Genomic DNA, 20,847 nt, shown 5'->3' with positions numbered 1-20,847 from the left:
AAAGGACAAAAGGAAAAGCGACGACGACGACGACGACGACGCGATATTGTCAGCGGGAAAAATGCAATTTCTGTGTGGAGCGCACCAAAAATTTCACCACGACGACAACGAAAATTGGATGAGCACTTCTTTCTTTTTCTCCACAGAGAGAACAAAAAAAAAAAAAAAATAGAAAAAGAAAAACTAGAGAAAACTGAGACAGAGGGAGAGAGAGAGGCAGAGAGGTTCATGGCAACTGGCAGACCGACGAAGCATACAAAATAACCACAAAGCCAAAAAGCTGCACATTATCTATGAATGTGGTTTTTGTTGTGCAGCCTCTTCTGGGCGTGGGTGTGCTTTTCCCCAGTAACTGCTCCATTTTCCCACAGTTTTCCCACAGTCTACCCTTACTTTACTGCATTTTTGTTTTCTATTTTTTTGCGCTTTTTGTTTTTTTGGTTTTTTTGGGGCAAAGCCAAAGCGGAAATTGTTCAACAGAACTTAAATCTCAGCGAAATTGTTTTTGGCGACAGTTTGTGTATGCCGGGCCTGTTCCACTGTAGTGGGTGTGGGTGGGAGTGGGTGGTGGTTTTTCCACCCCTTTTTATTCCCCAAAAGGTCCGAGCCTTGTTAGCAAAGCAGCATCAGCATCAGCAGCTGGCGCTGTGCATGTGCAAGTTTACAAGCTGCATGTGTGTCCACCGATCCAACCTTCAAGCCCAATCCACTGAACACACACACACACACCCTACACCCTACACCCAATACCCTACACTCTACACCCTACCAAAAAAAAAGAAAACAAAAAACAAACTTTCCTTTATGGATGTTATCTAGAGATTAGAACAGGTAAAGAACATTGCGAACATTAATGTGAAAATGATATACTGGCAAATATATCATATGTATTTATAAGATTATTTATAGTGTGACCTTATTTCACACTTGAATAGAGACAAAAAAGGTTATGACACTATGAAATTATAAAGATTTTTCCATGAAAAACCACTATTTTAGTGCAAAACTAATCCTAAACCTATTAGCATATTATATTATATTATTCTTTCCACAAACCCCTTTTTAAGAGTGACCTTATATTACATTTTTTTTTATATAAATATAACAATATAGCCCTAAGAAAAGGTACTTCAAAAATTATGACACTAAGAAATTACATAGATTTTATCCCAATGAAAACCCATATTTTAGTTCAAAACTAATCTCTAACTTATTAGCATATTATTTTATATTTTTCTGTCCCCAAACCCCTTTTTAAGTGTGACCTTACATTACATGTTTTTATATAAATATAAAAATATAGCACTAAGAAAGGGTATTTCAATATATCACACAAAATCTACCTATACAATTTAAAGTCAAAGTTCTCATACTCCCAAAATAGTTCTAGATGATGGTAAGAATCTTCTGTAGAGTGCCCAGAGTCCTATGCTCTCCTCTAAAACCCCAAAAAGCTTTATAGGCTGGCCAAGTGGGGTGAATTTTCCCGTTGAGTTAGAGGGTTTTTCAGGGTTTTCCTCCCTCCCCCTCCCCGCTGCAGCAAGAGCAGCGGCAGCATTGCAGAGATTTGTTGGCTTGGAAATTGCCCAACAAATTTCTGTTGGCGGGGCCACAAACACACGACACACGGAAAATGGTAGTTGAGGTTGGGAGGTTGTGAGGAAAATGGAGGAAAAACGGGGTGTCGTCGTACCGTGTAAACGCGTATCTATGCATATATCTCTCTATACCCTACCTCGTTGCCTTTGTGTGTGTCTGCAGATTACTTACTTTTCGAGCGTTAGTCGTTAGTGCCGTTATTTCATAGTTGCCGTCACGCCCCCAAAACCGCAACTGTCACGCCCCCAACGCCCACATTTTTTACCGCCTCTACTAGTTTCTAGTTTTTAGGTTTTTTTTCTAGTTGTTGGTTTGGAAAAGGGCCAGGGATTGGGGCTACTTAGGCGAGCCGTTCGTTCATTGATAATGTAAACTCAGCACAAAAATATCTCGTAGGTAGTGGGAAAATTCTAGGGGGGAAAATCTAGGGGGGCCCACACACACAGTTATGAAGCCTGTGTGGAAAGTTTCGCCTGTTGGCCAAAAAATTATGTGGCTATATTTAAAGTTTGGTGGGCTTTTGGCCCATAGTTGGGCACTAGACTGCGTAATACTTTTTCAGTTAACTGAAGCAAACTTTTACGCTCCCTCCCTGGAATATATATATCTATATCTCAACTATATTATATATATATTTGTATATATATGGAAAATTCCTGTATATGGTTGCATATATGGCTTGCGGTTTGGCTTCATGGGTTTATAGTACTATATATGTAAAAGTAGATACTTAGTCCTTTTTGGAATGACCCCAGAATTACACAGAGTGAAGGAAGTAAGTGTTTAACATACCTGGAAAATACAAGAGAAAAATAACTGATTAGTAAATTGTTATTAAATATTATATAAATAAAAATATACAAATATTGAAACATTCTCTGGGGATAGTCTATTCCCTGGCTTCCAATTATTGGCCTCATTAGGTGCCACAGAGACCAATTAAGGCACTCCCAATATTCTGATTATACTTCATTATTTTTTTTGTGGGGAAGGGTGTTACACAAACATTCGACTCATTTAGCACATTGTTTAAATATAACCTCAAAATACAGGACATAAAAAAGAAGGAAACACAAAGTTTTTCCCTCCCCCCAACTTCCTTTTTTGGGTTTTTCCCTTTTTTTTTTTTGCTTTGGAGTAATTTTGCATAAATTAAGCATCGACGGGGAAGGACTGTGAAACAAGGTCCGACACAATAACGCTATTGCTAATTACACCATAATGTCCGAATTTACAGGAAAAACTAGGCGAATTTGTATTTTTTTTGTGGGATTGGAGAAACACAAGGGTGGAGAATTAGCATAATAACCTCTAATCATACAAACGAAAAAATTAAATAACAACAAGGGTATACTACATATATATATAAAAAAAAGGAAAAACTGGAGCTTGTGGAATATGCTAAATAGGCGGCACACGACCAAGCCGAACAATTTTCTCGGCTTCGCTTCTTGGTTTTTTATGTTCTCGTTATTATAGTATTTTTTTTTTTATTTGAACACTACAAGCCATTAACGCACATTAGCAGAACTTATAAATTTATTGCCGCCCTTCTCGATATGGATGAATGTTCTTTCGCCCTGGGTTTCCCCTTTTCCGAATTTTAATTCCGGTCTCAACCCCCCTCCTCTTCTATCCCTCTTTATGTTTTCTTTTTTTTTTTGTATTTGGGAAAACAATAAGCGAATGTATATGGGGTTGCTACTTGGCCTTTGCTGTGAAAGTGAGCGTGAATCCAAGTGGTTTTTGGGATTTTTCGTTCTTTGAGAACAGTGGTAAAAATTTTAGTATTATATATATAATAAAAGAAAAGAATTAATAACCCCTTTTTAAGCAGTTACTTTAAACTATCCCTAAAATATAATATTAAACTTAAGCTCCGGCTCCAAGAGTATCCTGCATTTTTCAAATATAATTTCCTTAAAACCCGCTTAAAAATTCCACTCGTTGCACTTGCCAACAAATTACTTTTACACCACTGTCTGACATTTACAGATTGTACAATGATTTTGCTAATTTGTTTGCCTGCCCGTGTACAATGTGTGTGTGCTGTTGTGTGTGCTGTTGTGTGTGTTCTTGGCAACAACTAACCCTTAACCCTAGCTGAGTGCGGCACTTGGTTAAAGGCACACGTGCGAAATCTCTCAAGCCAAATGCAGTTAGCCAAAGCATTTTCCATTCCGGCCACAGAAAACACACGTGCAGCCAAGGAAATGCAATACAAAATGAATATTTCAACAGGGAAACAGGGAAACAAGGAAACGTGGAAACGAGGAAACAAGGAGGCGAAAGGCAGCAGCAAGAGTGCTGAAATCAACGCTATCCCATAAGAAGAAAATTGCATTTCGCATTTATCCCTATGCCAGGTGTGTGTGTGTCCCTCCCTTTCTATCTCATTTCATTTGGCTTTTGTTTGCCATCCCTCCCCATTCCCCATGCCTTACCCTGGGCACCACCCCTGACATTCCTCCTGCCATTGGGACTACTCCTTCCACCATGCCTTCCATTTTCCCCTACTTTTTCCATAGCATAGCGGTACGAACATTTAGCAGCTCGTGTTTAACCCTCGGCTCAACTAACAGCTGAAGGAGAGAGAGGTAGCCATAAAACAGCAGTAATATTTAGGAGGGAAGTAGAGCCCAGAAAGAACAGAACAGAAAATAAAAGTATATTGCATTTTGCAGCTTTAACTAATTAATGTGGTCAGAGGGTTTGGAAAGTTGTTAAATATTTCAATACAACACAGTTCGAATTTTAATTTAAGTTCAGGATTATTTGCTATAGCTGGAAATTAGTTTATTAGATCAGCTTTTGTGTAGATCCTCTGATCAGGGGACATGTTTATATACATATAACTTCAAGTATAATACCCTTTTTTCAGGGGTAAAAGAACCAAGCGGAATAAGGGTTAACAAAGCGAAAAAAAAACGGTAATTCAACAACAGCAGGCATCCTGAGGGAATAAACTCTTTTCTCACTAGTTTCCCCCTTTTTTTCTCACTCTCTTAAATAAAGAAAAACGAGCACGAGCCATCACTCAAGGTTTTCAGCTATCAAGGTTTGTAGGGTTAATTTTTTTGGAAGATATTTTTGGGGTATTGTCTTAAGGTTCGTTGTCCAGTTGAGAGGATCGAACAAGCACCTGTTGTGGTGACCAAGAAAAGAAGGGAGATTCCCCCTTTTTCGTTTTTTTTTTGGCTGTCAACATCACTAGTAAACTTATATGTTTTAAGTATTATATTTATAATATATTTTTTCAAGGATCAGGATCTAAACTTTCTTTAAAGCTAGTTAGTGCTAGGTTTAGATCTTTCATATGCTTCTGGATTTTCCTACTTTAATTTTCTTTTCAAAACCTTAACCCTTTCTCTTACTCTATTTTCCTACTCTTATTTTTTTTTTGCCTTCTGTTCCACTTTGTGTGCGCTGCAATTCCGTTATTTATGCGCGGACCGTTTCCACATATCCCGATATATATTCCTTTATATTATTATTATTATTATTCTTATGAGGCAACTCCTGCTGTTCCTTACTGCCACTGCTGTCGTTACTGCTGCTGCTGTTTTTGTATATTTTCTCCTTCTTTTTTTGTTGTTTTGTTTTTTATTTATTTTTGTTTGCGCCCCATTTGGCTGTTTGTATTCATTTCGAATCTTCATTGCCTTTGTTTTACAACAATTGCATGCCACATTGCTCCTGCTGACGCTTTAGCTGCTCCTTGTGCCAAGGCAATACCCTTACTTTTTTGGTTTAGAAATATTATATTATATTATATGATATGGATGAGAATTCACATAGTCAAAATAATATTATAAAAAAAATGTTAGACAAGGTTTTACTCATTTTAAAAATAAGTTTTGAATTTTAAGTTGATTGAAATATTTATTAAAAAAAAAAAGATTGAGTGTTAATGTTTGATTTACTTTGCTTTTATTAAAAGCGTATAGAAATAAGGTCCTTAAAAAGGACTTTACTATTATAAATATTTAATATAATTTAGTGGTGCCTCAAGAAGGTTAATATATAATATTTTATAGAGGAAAACAAATGAAAAAATCATATCAAAATGTTGATTTAACAATCTAATCTCTTGCTTATTTAAAAAGTAACATTCTGAAAGTGTATCCCTATCCCAAAGAGCATTCTCACCTTCGGCTTTCTCTACCTTAATGCTTTCTCTTTTTTTATTATTATTTTTTCTGCTTTTTTTTTTGTGCTTTTGCTAAACTCAGCATTTAATTTTAGTTGGCCCAAAGGGTTGAGAGACACCAGCGACGACGACAACTCAGCTCTGTTCTTTCGGTTTGGTTCATTCCTGACTGCAGGCTCGTCCTCGTTTTGGGGTAAAACGTTTTGCATTTTATTTTATTTCTCCTTCTCGTTGTTTGCCACAATAAAAAGGGTGAATTTTTATATATTTTGCCATAAGTTTTTATGGCTTCCGTGTGTGTGGCGGCGGCGGCGGTGGCGGCTGTCGGGATGTGTCCGCTGTTACCGCTGTCCGTCTGTCCGTTTGTCCGTCTGTCCGTGCTCTGTCCGTTAACCCTCTACTGTCCTACACACATGCCAAAAAATATATACATATATGCACCTTAAAAAAAATTCAAGTGACTTGGGAAGAATTTAAAATAAATGATTTCGAGAAAAATTACTTACGGAGAAGGTTTTGAAAAGAGCAAAAAATGCCTTAAATAATGATTTTCTTTGAATCGATATTAATCGGCAGTTTAATAAGGCAATTCTTTCTAAAAATCAAATCTTAAAAACCTCATAACTTAGTCAAAAATCCATTAATTTTGATACGGCAAGCTGTTCTGTGCTAGTTTTTATAGAGAAAATAAATCTGCATACTCAGTTTTTAAATTAAACAAATTTAAAATTTTGTCAAATTTTGCAATTTTAACAATACAATATTTAATGGTAAAATTTTAAAAATAAAATTAGAAAAAAATGTTTTCTACAAAATATGGCTAGATCGATTCGGCTGTTCATGCTGATCAATAATATATATGCATTATAGGGTCGGAAATTGTTCCTTCACTGCATTTCATGCTTCTAACTAAAACTATAATACCGTTCTTTAACCGATATTTATCTATACTTTTATATGACAATATCAAATCTTAAAAACCTCACAACTTAGTCAAAAATACATTAATTTTGATTCGGTAAGCTGCTCTGTGCTAGTTTTTATAGAGCTAACAAATCTGCATACTCAGTTTTAAAAATAAGTCAATTTAAAATTTTGTCAATTTTTGCAACTTTAACAATATATAATTTATTGACAAAATATTGGAAAAAAATCGAAAAATATTATTTCCTCCCAAACATAGCTAGATCGATTCGGCTTTTGATGCTGATCAAGAATATATATTATTTATAGGGTCGGAAACGGCTATTTCAAGCGTTACAGGATTCGGAATAAAAATGTAAAGCAATATTTATCGATATTTTTATATGATATTTCTTTCTATAAATCAAATTTTAAAAAACTCATAACTAAGCCAAAACAGGATTAATTTTGATTCGGTAAGCTGTTTTATGCTAGTTTTTAAAGGGCTAACAAATCTGCATACTAAGTTTTAGAATGTACACAATTTAAAATTTTGTTAAATTTTCCAACTTTGACAATTTAAAATTTAATGACAAAATTTTGAAAAAAAAAATTCAAAAAATTGGTTTCTTCCAAATAAGGCTAGATCGATTCGGTTTTTAATGCTGAACAAGAATATATATGATTTATAGGGTCGGAAATGATTCCTTCACTGATTTGCAAGCTTCTGACTAAAATTTTAATACCCTTGCAATGGTATTAAAATAATTGTGATATTTTTTATTAGAAATTCCTTACACAAAGACTTGAAATTTTTTTCCTGTGCACATCTCTTGTTTTGCTTTCTTTTTTGTTGTATTTTATTTATTCTCTCCTTTTTTTTGCGGACATTTTGTCAAAAGTTAGTCCAGTCAACCAGGAATTAGGGGCGACCGGGGGCGCTGGAGGCGTGGCTTGTGTGGTGTGTCTAACATGACGCGCCTTTACACTTAACTGTTTTAAAAAGTTTTGTTTCCCCCTAACACCTCACCCCACACACCCCCTGTAATGCCATCACTCTTTGCATTGTTGGTTTCTCCTTGTTTTGCACTTTTAATTTGGTTTATTTGAGCACAATTTATGAGTGTGTGAGTAGGGAATGTGTGTGTATTTAGATTTTAATCTACTTTGCCGTTGCAGCTGCAAAAAACTTTTTCGGCAGACTAAAAAAAATAACAAAAGCAAAAAAAAAAAAGGAAAGAAAGCTGGGGAAACAACAACAAAAAACACTCCATTTATTTTTTGTGAAACATTAAGTAGTTCTTTTTTTTTGCGCTCTCCTAATTGGATAACAAATTTCGACTGTAATTTGATGGGTTCACAAACAAAAAAAAAGAGTCAAAGTTGAAAGTCCTTTTTACGCAAAAAATATTCTGCACAACAACAAAAAAAGCTGCATTTATTTTATGTCAGTTTCAGGTCAGAATTTACAAATAATTGGATTTTAATATTACGAGGGATTTTAGCCATATACAAATGTATATATTTGTTTTATTTTTACAATTTAAATGGCATTTGTTTGCAGAGAAAGGTAATTGAAAAGTTGACTTAATAATTGCACATGAATTGCATTGATATAGACTTTTTTTGTATGGGGTTTCCCCCTCTCTCATTTGGGTTTCATATTTTCATTTCAGAAGCCTCGATTATAATTAGCCGAGATCCCCACACACACACCGATATATATATATATATACATTAGCATACTATGTAATTTCAGCCACGTTTCCCCATAAAATTACACTTGAACCATCATCAGTCGGGCGAGCCGGGAATTGCTCACACACATTAATTTAGTCGCTGACTTTTCCGACTGCCCACACACAAAGCGCCACCAAAGTTGGCAGAGGGAAAATGGGAAAACTGATATGAAGGGGGGGTAAGGGAAAACTGGCATGCAAAAGGGAAATGGTGGAAAAAGAGGGCTCTCGCGCGGCTACGTGGAAAACGTGCCCGGCAAATGAATGCAATGGGGGCCAGTGTTAAGTTTCAATGCCAATTGCACTTTAAAGTGGAGAATTGCCTGAGGAGAAGCACATTTTCCTCGATTTTTACGACTTTTTAAATTGCAAAATGAATGCAGAGAGAAAAAAACTTATGTATTTCTAGGGATATTGTATAGAAAAAGCAAATTAAATACAGTAAGATTATTAATTGCAAAGAACATTCTGAATAACAAGTTTATAGTTCATTTTTAGGCAAAATAATTTTACTAAAAATATTTAAAAATATTATTCCTTAAATATAATACTATTTAATCATTTATATTAATGAACAAATTATTAAATATTGCAAATTCTCAAGAAATTCAAATAAGTTAAAAAGTTTAACCAAGATTTCAGGGCAAAACATTATTTGCACTTGAAACAAGTCTCAGAAATACCAGAAAAACCTATAATAACTTTAAAATTTCCACAAGAAACTATTAAAATTTATTTTTATAATAAATTTAAATTACACAAAAGTATTATTTTCTTAATTTCTGTCAGTGTCTTTGGTGCCTTTTGTTAATGCCACTCGATAGATGCGGGCCCATCGCCGCTTCTCTGTGATTCTTCAACTTAAAAATTTCATAAGTATTATTAAAATTTCTGCTCTTTTCTTTACCCATCTCTGTTTTTTTTTCGTTATTTGTAATTTTTGCTGTAATTAAAGGGAAAGGCCAGAAATGAAAGAAAGAATTAAATGTTCGCTCAATTAGCAATGCCGAACATATTTCACATCCTTATTAAGAGTTCCTCTTAAGACTCTTTTGTTGGCAAATGGATGGATGGTTGGTTGAATGAATGAATGAATGAATGATTGAATGAATGGTTGCTTGGTTGGTTGGTTGGTTGGATTTTCCGCCTGCCATATAAATTAATAAAAAGCTGAAGAGCCGCCAAAGAAGAAGGAAATCGCCCCACCAAATGTTTGATTGCCTGCATCATTTTCTCTCTCTCTCCCCGTCTTATGCACATCAATTTTTCCTCTTCTTTAGTTCATTTTCCACTGGACTTTTCCATTTGACACACAGGCCACCACCACCCAATGCGTTTTATTGACTTCGGTTTTTGGGCCCAGAGACGAAACATGAAACAGCCCGCATCTGACACATCATAACCATAAAACGATTTCGATTCCCGATTCCCAATTCCGAAATCCGAATTTGAATCGAAACAAATTTTTATGGAACGCCTCGTCACATTTTTTGTTCTTTTCGTTTTATATGCAAATTCAAATTTTCCAGTTTTTCCCTCTCTAATCATCAGCCTCCTCAGAGTGCTTAAATTAACGGGTGTCAGACGGTCATATAGGGGCTTTTTTTTATTCCCAAGTATTTACCATTAAAGATAATGCTGAGAAGCAATAAATTAATTCATTTACAGGTGGATAATTTAATGATACATTTTTAGAGCAGAAAAATAAAGCTTTTGTACGAAGAATAATTACAAGAAGTACAAGTATAGGTGTTCTCTGCTCTTCATATTTATTAATTTAAATCAATATTTCACCCTCACCAACTACACTTTATATACGCAATAAAAAAAAGGTAACTTCTTAACCCCAAACCACAAGAAAACTGACCAAGTGGCTAATTGCAAGTCAAACATGAAACCCAAGACAATCCCCTTTCTTTTGTGCATTAATTGTATACAACTTGTACTTATATTATATAAATCAAATGCCATGTCAATTTTAATTGCAATTTAATGATAAATGACGACAAGTCACGACCCCTTCTTACCTTACAACAAGAAAGGGTTAAGTTCAGTACAAATAAATGCGGGTGGTCGTCCCTTAACCCCTAAATGGGGTATGGGGGTTTTAATTCGCAGTTCGTTGATTGAATGGCGAGACGAATTCCCATTGGAGTTCAAAACATCGGCAATCGAAGAATTATGAGTGTATAAATTCTTTACCCCCCCTATCCGAACTAGAAAACCCCATCATCATTCATGGCGAACATTAATTCAATTAAGCTCTTTCAATTTCAACATTCAGTGCTTCAGTTCCAATAATCAGACAACATAAACATACACCGAGAAAAAAAGCAAGTTTTAGAAATAAATTTGTAAAATTTAAATGGGTTATTATATATTATTTATTAGATTACTTATTATATTATTTATTATATTTATTTATAGAGATTTAATATATTTTATAGATTTAATATATTCCCTTTTCCTTTTTTTTCTTGCTTTCAAGTTTGAATATATTATTTTATATGCTGTTTTATACTTTAACCCTTTTTTATACTTTATACTTTTATACCTTCGTCTTAAGCTTTATTATATTATTTTTCCTATAATTTCTCATGTACCCATTGCTGTATTTAGTACTTTTCTAGCTCCCCTCTTTTGTACTCTTCCTATTTTGTTCTCGATTTCTATACATTTCTGTCTATATATTCACTATGTCTATGTGTGTTCACACATGAACACGTATATATAAGAAAATTATGTAAAAGGATCGAGCCGCAGCACTGCACTATTTAGCGTCTGCATATATATATATACATAACCGCTTATCGGACAATAAAACATAATTATACCTGCGATGCAATGGGACCTCCTGCGAGTGGTCACCACACGTTTGTATAGATAAGGATATCGGGCAGCGGAAATTTCCCGCTTGTACCTGAATGGGATTACCTAAAAATAAGTCTATGCGATATTCATGTTAGCCACCTAAGATAGGACTTTAAGAAAATAAAATCAGTTTGAAATTATAACTCAGCAAATGAAGACGTGTTTTATTTGACATAGCTCTTTCAATGTGTCTTTCCTCTTTCCAATTGCTGCTGCTGCTCGTTCACACAGCAAAGTGCAAAAATACGTTTTTAATTGATTTTTAATTAAATGTTAAATTGTCAGTTGCAGGCGAATTGAGTGTGTGTGTGTGTTATTTTTTCCTCGTAGGATGGAGTTTATGAGTCAGCGAAAAAAATATAAGCAAAACACATTCTATTATTTTATTTAGGGGAATGGCAAAAAATAAAAACGAGGGTTAATTTGAGCCACTTTGGCGTGAATTTCAGTTAGTATTTAACCCAAAGTTAAAGGTTATTTCAGCAGCAAAATAGTTAAAGAAAAGAATCAAGGAAATTGATCTATTGACACTTTGAAAAAATCAAAGAAAGGCCTCTCAAAATCTCTCTCTTTAGTGAAAAACAGGTCAACAAAATTTCCAATTCCAATCTGGCCAAAACATAAAATCCCAATAGCAAGTCTCTTTAATCACATTAAGCTAAGAGGTCCGCCATAATAGAGAAAAGTATAGAAAAGTCAGGGGGGGGGGGAAACACTGAGTGGGAGAAGAGGAATTTTCTTCTTGGGGTTTTCTTTTTTTGTTTTCTGAAAAGCGTGTGCACACAGGTGGGCCTCTCGGATGCTTGTTGAAAGCTGTTGTCGACGCAGAAAGTTCCCTTCAGCCTTCATTATGGCCATTATCGAAATGATGATGATGATCAGGAGCCACAGCATCATCATCATCATCATCATCATCATCATCAGCAGATGATGATGAACATTGGTGATGGTGCTATGTGGTATGTGAGCCTATCACGTACATTCGCCATCAATAACGCGACGATTTAACTTGTCTCGTTCTGCGAACGGGGCACGTAGTACAGTTCGCCAGTAGGTTGCCCCTTGGCCCAAAGTACCATCCAACCATCTAGCCATCTCACCCCTGAAAAAGGCACCCAAAAGGCACCCGAAAAGGCACCCACACCCCGCCAACAGTTGCCGACTTTTCAACAGCAGCACGTACGCATTCCATACACGTGGCCTTAGACTAAGCCCCGACCATGGAACTCGCTCTCTCTCTCTCTCTCTCTCTCTCTCTTTCTTTAGTACTCTCTCATTCTACACTGTAATAAAAAAATATGCTGGCCATAATAAATACCTATAAGTAAGGGGATCTATATAATCAAAGGGAATTGGTCAGTAAATGGGGTGTAAGAATTTCATGTCAAGAAATAGTCGAAAGAAATCGAATAAATCTCCAAGTATTTGTTTTCCTTTTTTAAAATCTAATTATATATGGTTTAAATTTTATCTTCAATAAACCAAGTTCACTTTCTCTGAGTGCAGCATTGGGAATCGCTGATGTTTATTCCTACTTTGTTTATCGATATAAATATTGGCAACTTTTTCACATTTCAACCTGGCACGTAACACCGTCACAGACAGCCGCGAGCACCACCACCTGCCCATGGCTGTAAGTGAGGCCGATGGCCACCACCCACCAACCATTACCCACCAATCCACCAACCCACCAATCCTCCAATCCTCCAATCCTCCAACACACCAACCCACTGGAGTAAGCAAAGGCGCAGCCTGAGGTTAAGCTTTCGGTCTACAAATCCACTTAGTTGCTAATTGGCGGCAAATCAGCTGGCTAAAGCCTGCTCCTCTCTTTCGGGTTTTCTTAGCCGTTTCGGCATCAAGCTGGAAGATGGCTATTTAGATATTTTTTAGCTATAGTATTTGAATATTTTTTAAGATTAGAAAAATACCAAGTTCTTGGGTAGTAAGTATAAGGATAAACCTTTTAAAAATGTATTGCATATTATTTAAGAAAAACTTCTATATTCAATTTTAAATATTTTTCAAGACAGAAAAAAAATTAGTTCTTAGAGAAAAAATGGTATCAGTGATATATTACTTTAAAATATATATTTTTGTTATTGCAGGACAGAAGAAAATGTATAAGACGTATAATAGTAAGTTTAAAATTTATGTATTGTCTCAAATTAAATTTTAAAACTTTTTGAAAACCAAACATAAGTTCTAAAACTCTTTTTACCAATTATATTATTATAATTATAATTATAATTATAATTATAATTATAATTATATAATATTATTAATATTTAATATTACTTTAAATCTATTTAAATATATTTGTAAATTAACGAATATATATATACAGCAATTTAAATATTTTTCTAGCTCGTTTTTGACTTTTTTAAATACTAGCCAGAAGCATTTCCTTGGCATTACTATTTGTTCTACTTGTTTCTTGGTTGTTTGTATCTTTGTATCTTTGTATCTTTGTATCTTTGCTAAGCCAGCGATGAATCGCATCACGTGCATCATCATTCCCCCCCCAGTCCCTACCCCACTTCCTATACATTTTCCTGCACTGTATCTGTGTTTCTTTTTTATATTTTTTCCCCATTTCTTTTTTTTTTGTGGTATTTTTTTCTCCTTATTTTGGTTGTGTTTGTTTCTGTGTCCAAATCCATTTGAGGAAGAAACTGCTGCCCCCCTGCAAGTCCTCCTCCTGTTTTTTTTTCCTCCTGGCTTTAAACCTAAACCAGAACCGAAACCAGAAAACGAGAGAAGAAAAAAATAAAATAAAATAAAGATAGAAGGAGGCGGTCGAGGCGGGGCAGGACAGGTCGCGGCTCTTGGGCGCCTTTTGCTTTTTTGTGGTCAGTCTTTTTGGCCCCGTCTCTCTGTGATGGTCGTAAAAATACCCAAGAGATGTCGAAGGCATGTTGCAAAATTTCAAGCTCAAGTCGGAATGGCAGCCAAAGTCTGTTCTCCTCACAAAAAAAGCAGGAAAAATAAGTAGAAGTACTGAAAAAAAGCGCACACACACGTAATACAACAAAAATAAAGGAACACACACTCATGTCAGTGGCATAAAAGTTGCCTGTTTGGATTTCAAATGGTCAAAATGTGGACATTTGCTTAAAAAACAAAAAAGGGAAAAAAAGACACAAGAAAGAAATAAAAAAAGATACGATACCAAAGATACTTTTTCTCTTTCTTTGAAAACAAGTCTCTGGGTTTTCATGTTTTTTTCGCATCAGGAAGTTACTAACATTTTTCTATATTTATGGGATTTATTTTTTATGGTTTTCTCTTTGAATTAAAATAGTATAAAGTAAAAAGTTATTATATAGATTTTTCTAGGCCTGTAATGGGATTTATTTTTAAGGTTTTCTCTTTGAATTAAAATGGTATAAAGTATAAATTTATTATATAGATTTTTCTAGGCCTAGAAAAACTTTTTAATTAGCCTTCTACTTTGCTTATTTACCTATTATTTTATTTATTCATTATTTATTATCTTAAATTAAAGTTTTTAATAAAAGTTAAAGACCTCTTTTTAGCTAATCTTGAAACTCCAACTAGGGACTCATCCCACTCACTCTTCGTTTTATTTCAATCCCTCTATCACTTGCACGCACTCACACAAAATTCTTTAGCTTTTATTTGTTATATTCTGCTCCTTCTCATACTCTCTTTTTTCTCTTCCTTTTTTTTAAATAAAAGTTTGCGTTTTAGCTTTAGCCAGATTTATGTTTTCCTGCTTGCGTTTGCAGAATTGTTGTCGGAAGTTTTTTGTGCAGCATCATGGCACACACAGAAAACTTCTCCAAAGAGAAGAAATACAACAACAACAGCAGAAAAAAGTAGTAGAAAAGTAAAAAAAAAGTAAGAAGTAGTGAGGAAAATGGAAAAGCAAGGCGACCGCAAAATATGCTCAGTAGCATTGATGCGCCTTTTGACCCGAACTCTCTGACTTTGACACTGAAACCGAAACCGAAACCGAAACTGAAACAGACACGCAGCAGAAGCGTGAAAATAAACTAAAGAAAACTTAAAAAAAAAAGGGAAATGGGAAATGGAAAATGGGAAGAAGGCGGTGGCGTAGAGCTTTTCCCTTTGACTTGGCATTAGTCGAGCAGGAGTGCTTCTGATTAGCTGTTTACACTGCAAGAAATAGGGGTTAAGTGGAGCTTAGCTTTAGATGTTTTTTAAAGATTTCTTTAAGGGGGTTTGCTATACATTTCAAAAGCTAAAACTAAGCTGAAGAGTAATCAAAAGAAGCTTTATTTTTAGCTGAAAGCAGAAAATTTACTTAAAAAGTACACTTAAAATTCTCAAGTAGGAATTCCGAAGCATAATTTTGTTAGAAAAATAAATTTGAAGCTCATTTTCTTTAAAACAATAAAAAATAAAATCTAAATCTAAATAAAAAACTATCTAAAATCGTGTAACTCCTAAAAATCATTCATATTAATAAAAACAAAGAAAATGTACTTAAAAAGTGCACTTAAAATTCCCAAGTACGAATTCCGGAGCATAATAATGCCAGAAAAATTAAATTGAAGCTCTATTTCTTTAAAACTAATTACCTAAACTCTTGTAAGTGTTTATTCCTAAAAGTCCTTTATATTAATTTCAACAAAGAACCCCTAATATTAACAATCTCCTCCTCATTAAGGTTTACTTTTCACTTTCCATCAAAAAAACAAGAGGTTTAATTATGAGACATGTTTTGTTTTCCATAGTGTCCCATTAGTTTGGACATCTAATGGCTCCTTTCTACCCTCCTTCATTTTTTCCTTCCTTCCTTCCTTCTTATACCAAAGTTGAGAGCTCATTTCACTTTCACTTGTCCAATTAGCCAGCAAGGATGTGTACTGTGTTTAGTGCTTCAAATGTCATGTAGTCCACATCCACCACATCCACCTCTCTCCACAATCGGATTTGTTTTCATTTGTCCTGACCAGCACCTGGCCTCCGGGGTAACACTCGCTCGGATCGAACACCGAATTGGACATCATTAGCAGGAGGAAGGAGCAGGAGCAGGAGCACCAAGGAAGTAGGTAGGTTAAGGAGATCCTGCCCCCAAGGCAGGTGAAATGACCAAAGGAATTGGGTTCTATTTCTTTTTTGGGTGCAGATAAATAAGAAGAGATGACTCCTACACGCTGAAGGACTGTAATTGAGATGGGTGCCAAAGAGGTCCTTCAAGAGTCCTTTCCCCTCTCCAGTCGAGTGGAGCGAACAAAACAACAAGATGTCATATCATCGAAATGGCAGTCTCATTACGAGACTTTGTTCCTTCGCTTTGTTCGCTCCCTTTTTGTGTGTCTTTTGAGCCGGCATTAATCAAAGGTCTTAGGGTTAATGTCTTAACATTTGAGAGGTTTGTGGGTATCAGGAGAAGGAATAAATATATATATCCCCACGATTACGTTCATAACTATAGTCATTTTGGTGTTGAAAAAGGATTTGAAGAGTATTAGAAATATATTTATTCGATTTTACTTTTTCTAAATCTATTTTGGAAACTGAATTGTTATTATTATTATTATTAAGATATAGGAACTGATTTAGCTACAGTTTTTAAAAGTTATTCTTGGGTAAAGGTAAAAATATAACAAATTCATTTTTTATATATCATTCCAGGGTATTAAAATTATATTTAGAAGCTTGTAGGATGTGAAAGACTCATTTCCGACACTATAAATCATATATATTCTTGATCAGCATCAACAGCAGAATCGATTTAGCTCGCGAAAGACGAAAATTTTTTTTTTAATTTTTCGCATCTTTTTAAGGTAATACAAAATATGAAAATGACCAAAAATTTTGCAAAAATTTTAAATTTTTTGAAAGTTTGAACTGAGTATGCAGATTTATTAGCCTAATAAAAATTAGCTTAGGACTTCTTTTAAAAATAAAATTAAAGCTTTTTTAGCTAAGTTATGACATTTTAAAATTTTTGATTTATCACAAAAATTGTCATATAAAAATATCGTGTAATATCGATTAAAAAAATGATATTTTATACGTTTAATAGTATTTCAAGCTTCGTTAAGAACGATTTCCTACTCGATCCTATAATTTGTTTGAAAACTAGAAGTTTTGTATAATATTTTAGGCAGAAAACATAATTTGAATAGAAATTCAATATTAAAGGGGGTGTTCAATTTAACATATTCTATTTAAACTTTCAGCAAAAGTACAAATTTGAATCTTCGTAAAATATAAAGAAGATATTATATATTTTTCAATGGCCATCCCTGCTTCCAATCGTCTTAATATCCTATTATCTCAACCTTAGGTGTACTGATACCCACATCTAAATATATTTATATGCACGTCTGTGTACATATATCCCCATTGTATTTATACATCTCACACAAAACTATACTAAGCGCCTGTTAATGACGCAATTTCCGCAAAAGTAAACGTTGGGCCCTTTGCCTTTTGCCTTTGCCTTTGGCAACCTTTGAGGGTCAGTTGCGATGGCCAACTTCTTCTTTTTGTATTTTGTTGTCGTTGTCGTTTGGCTGCGGCTAATTAACTTAGCGCATTGTAAATCGCCAAAGCATCGCTCATTTCTATGGCATCCTTCCCAACCATATCTTCCTATAAACATATATATATATAAATATATATAATATATATATAGTGATATATATATATAGTACGTGTAGCAACCCCTGGGGGTGGAGAAATGAGAGTCAATAAATAAAATGGGGGTTAGGCGAGCGAGCGATTTGAGGGGAGTTTTCTTTTACTCCAAAAAAAACAAGCCGCACACACACACATAAAGGGGGTTAAGTGGGCGCAAAAAGGGCGTGGTTGGAACCCTTTTTCCCCATTTTCTTTGGTTGATTCTCTGCTCTGCAGACAATTCCAAGCCATTACACTGAGAAATGTGACACAATTTGAATAACATTTAAAATATAAAATTGAGCATCAATTCGGTTTGCTTTTTTGGGTTGGAACCCAACTCTCTTGGCTGTCCTCCCATGTCCTGATGGATTTGCCTTGTGGAAAATATTTCTACTTGGGGCACAATTTTCCTTTCGGCTGTCTGCCTTTCGGTTTGTCTTGTTTTTTATTTTGGGTTTTCTTATATTTTTTCTCCTTCTTTTTTTTTTGTTTTTGCTTTGTCTAAATTGCGTAAATTATTGGCATATGTTGTCTTCGCAGTCCTGTCGAGGCAATGAATCATTTTTAACCCTTTTCCCTTGTAGACAATGCTGGCATTGACAGGGGCGTAGGGAAGTGGGGTTGAGGTGCCTGGAAAATGTCGAATGTCGGGCCTGGCATTTCATTGTATTTTAGTGGCCTTTTTTTCCTGGGCCCCTTCCCGGTTTTCCCTTTAGTTATCCCCCATTTCCTTTGGGGAGTTTTCTCCTACATTGGTTTCTCCTGTCTTCTCCCTACGCTTTTTTTTTTGCTGCGTCTTTCTTTTTACTCTCTCTCTCTCTCTCTCTCTCTCCTGCCCCCCTTGGGGTGCACGCCTCTGTCTGACTGCCAGTTGGCTGTCATTTATCCCCACTTTGGCTTCAGTTTCCTCCTGTCTTCTCATTCTATCTCTTTCCTTAGCTCTATCTCTTTCTCTGCCTTTCTCTATCTCTTCCCTATAAACCCCCTTCTTCCCAATTTTCTGCGCCTCTGGGTTGCCCCTTTTTTTTATCATTTATGGCCGTCGTTCTTTGGCTTTTTATGTGCGCTATTTCGCGAAGTAGAACAATAGCCATCCAGAAACGACAGGACTTTTCCCCACACACACCCACACAAAGTCCTGGAATCCTGGGATCCTGAAAGTCCAGCTAGTGCTGAAAACTACTCCTACTCGTACTCCATCTTCTTGGGGCCTTTGTCCTTCACCATCTCATCCCCTTGGTGGGGGCCAGGCGCCCTCGCAGCTACTTTATTGTCTTGCCAAAAGAAATAGACTTTTAATATACTTGGCCATTCAGAGCACAAAACATGAAGCTCCCTCCTCCCTCCTTTTCCCGGGGAAGAAAACTCCTTTTTTGTTTGCAGCCAAAACAGGAGCTGGAAAAATAAGAGCGAGTCGGGAGGAGGAGGCACGACAAGTGTCTGTGGAGTGTGGAAATATTAGGCGATTTTGCCAGTTCATTGACTTGCCACAACAATAGTTTGAAGTTTGTCTGCCAAAATATGAGAGAGCGAAAGAGAGAGCGAGGGATAGGATGGAGGAAAAGCTGGGGGGAAAAACTTTTTCACTTTAATAGTTGAACCAATTTGAGAGTGGCTAAAAGGCCACTGGGAGTGGCCATAAAATCGCACTCCGATTTATTTATTTTATATATGTTATATATTATATTATATATATACTTTTGAGTGGCCATCGCAATTGAATTTAGTGCGGCAATTTGCAGAGGACTTTTGCCATAAATTTGTTTCAACAACGTAGACCTTGACCCGAGTGCCATTGCACACATTAAAATACTAAATTCAAAATTCCACCAGGCACATCCTCTGCCTTTCTTTGCTTCTGTTAAATATCGAAAAACCATGGCCAGTAAGGATTCGTTGGAAAAGGACAAGCCAAGTGAGGAGGCCACAGCATCCAGCTCGAAACCAACTTCATCTCGCCGCGGAGCCCATCGACGCGTTCAGGAGGAGAATACTAACCACATGGCCAAGGTTTTTGATATGTTGGAACGTACTAAAAACAATATGAAGGAATTGGAGAGGCAAAGAATATCCCATTTGGAGGGCTTAAAGCATTTGAGGGATCGTCTTTTTCAGGAGAACGAAGCACTACGGCTGACGGCAGCCACATTAGCGGGTAATTCCGTTTCAGGACCAATTGCATCGTCCGGTGTCCTGCCCGGAAGTAGCAAGTTGGTTCCTGGGAATTGTCCGTCTTTGGAAGTAGCAACAATAGCTTCATCGTCCCTGTATCCACGCTGGCAGACATCCAGTAAATCGGTGTCCATCGCCAGAACATCGAGCAAGAATCTCAGTTTGGCCACAACCAGCATGGCACCACCACCTCCAAGGGCCAGTAGTTCCCGCAGTTTGTACAGAAAGAAAAATCAGCGATATTTTAAGAGAAGCAAGCAGAGGATGTTGCCAAGTGAGTTCGAAAACAGTTTGGTATTTAACAAATTTAAATAATTAAACTCTTTTGAAGGCAATCAAGATAATAATTCAGGCATTAGTGGGGAATCGGAGCAAGTGGTGACTGCTAAAAACCTAAAGCAGCGTTTATTATCCAATTTCAAATACTAAAACTGAATGAGTTTCTAGAAAAATATATTCCCCATTTCAGGTAATAAATTTATACAACAAAGGAAGAAACTATAAGGAAGGTATTTTTATGGAGGAACTTTAAACACGCTTATTAGTCTACTTGATTTCCTTTTTAAATATTTTACAAGACAAGTCTTCCTTTGGATTTCTTGGACATTACCTTGTGGTTAAAACTCAACCTCAAAAACCCAACCCTAAAACCCATTTTGAAATCTATCAAAATTCTAGCATAATATTTACAGCAAAAGGGAGCAGACTTGTCTCTGTCTGTCTTGTCCTTATTTCAGGGGATCCTTTTCTTGTCTTTCCCTTCCTTATTTTTTTTGTGAGTGTGTGTGT

At 35.7% G+C, this 20,847-nt stretch overlaps 2 protein-coding genes across 3 annotated transcripts in view; one reads left to right on the top strand and one right to left on the bottom strand.

Annotated features, from left to right (window-relative positions):
• Window positions 1-20,847, bottom strand: part of Ten-a (Teneurin-a transmembrane protein) — a 183,170-nt gene that overhangs the window by 101,146 nt on the left and 61,177 nt on the right. The gene's annotated exons all lie outside the window — the stretch shown is intronic.
• LOC110180653 (uncharacterized) lies at window positions 18,358-20,562 on the top strand. The gene is made up of 2 exons (XM_020948347.2): window positions 18,358-20,332; window positions 20,390-20,562. Exons 1-2 carry the CDS (start codon window positions 19,765-19,767, stop codon window positions 20,485-20,487), a joined length of 666 nt encoding a protein of 221 aa, XP_020804006.2. The 5' UTR covers window positions 18,358-19,764; the 3' UTR covers window positions 20,488-20,562.

The sequence above is a fragment of the Drosophila serrata genome, unplaced genomic scaffold, assembly GCF_035046125.1.
Source record: "Drosophila serrata isolate PLE 108 unplaced genomic scaffold, ASM3504612v1 contig_190, whole genome shotgun sequence".
Lineage (NCBI taxonomy): Eukaryota > Metazoa > Arthropoda > Insecta > Diptera > Drosophilidae > Drosophila > Drosophila serrata.
Note: the sequence above shows the minus strand (reverse complement) of the source record. Positions and strands in the feature narration are given on the sequence as shown.

Coding starts and splice junctions, on each gene's coding strand:
- LOC110180653 (XM_020948347.2), top strand. CDS start 19,765: ATGGCCAGTAAGGATTCGTTGGAAAAGGACAAGCCAAGTGAGGAGGCC. Junction 20,333..20,389: donor CAAGCAGAGGATGTTGCCAA/GTGAGTTCGAAA, acceptor ACTCTTTTGAAG/GCAATCAAGATAATAATTCA.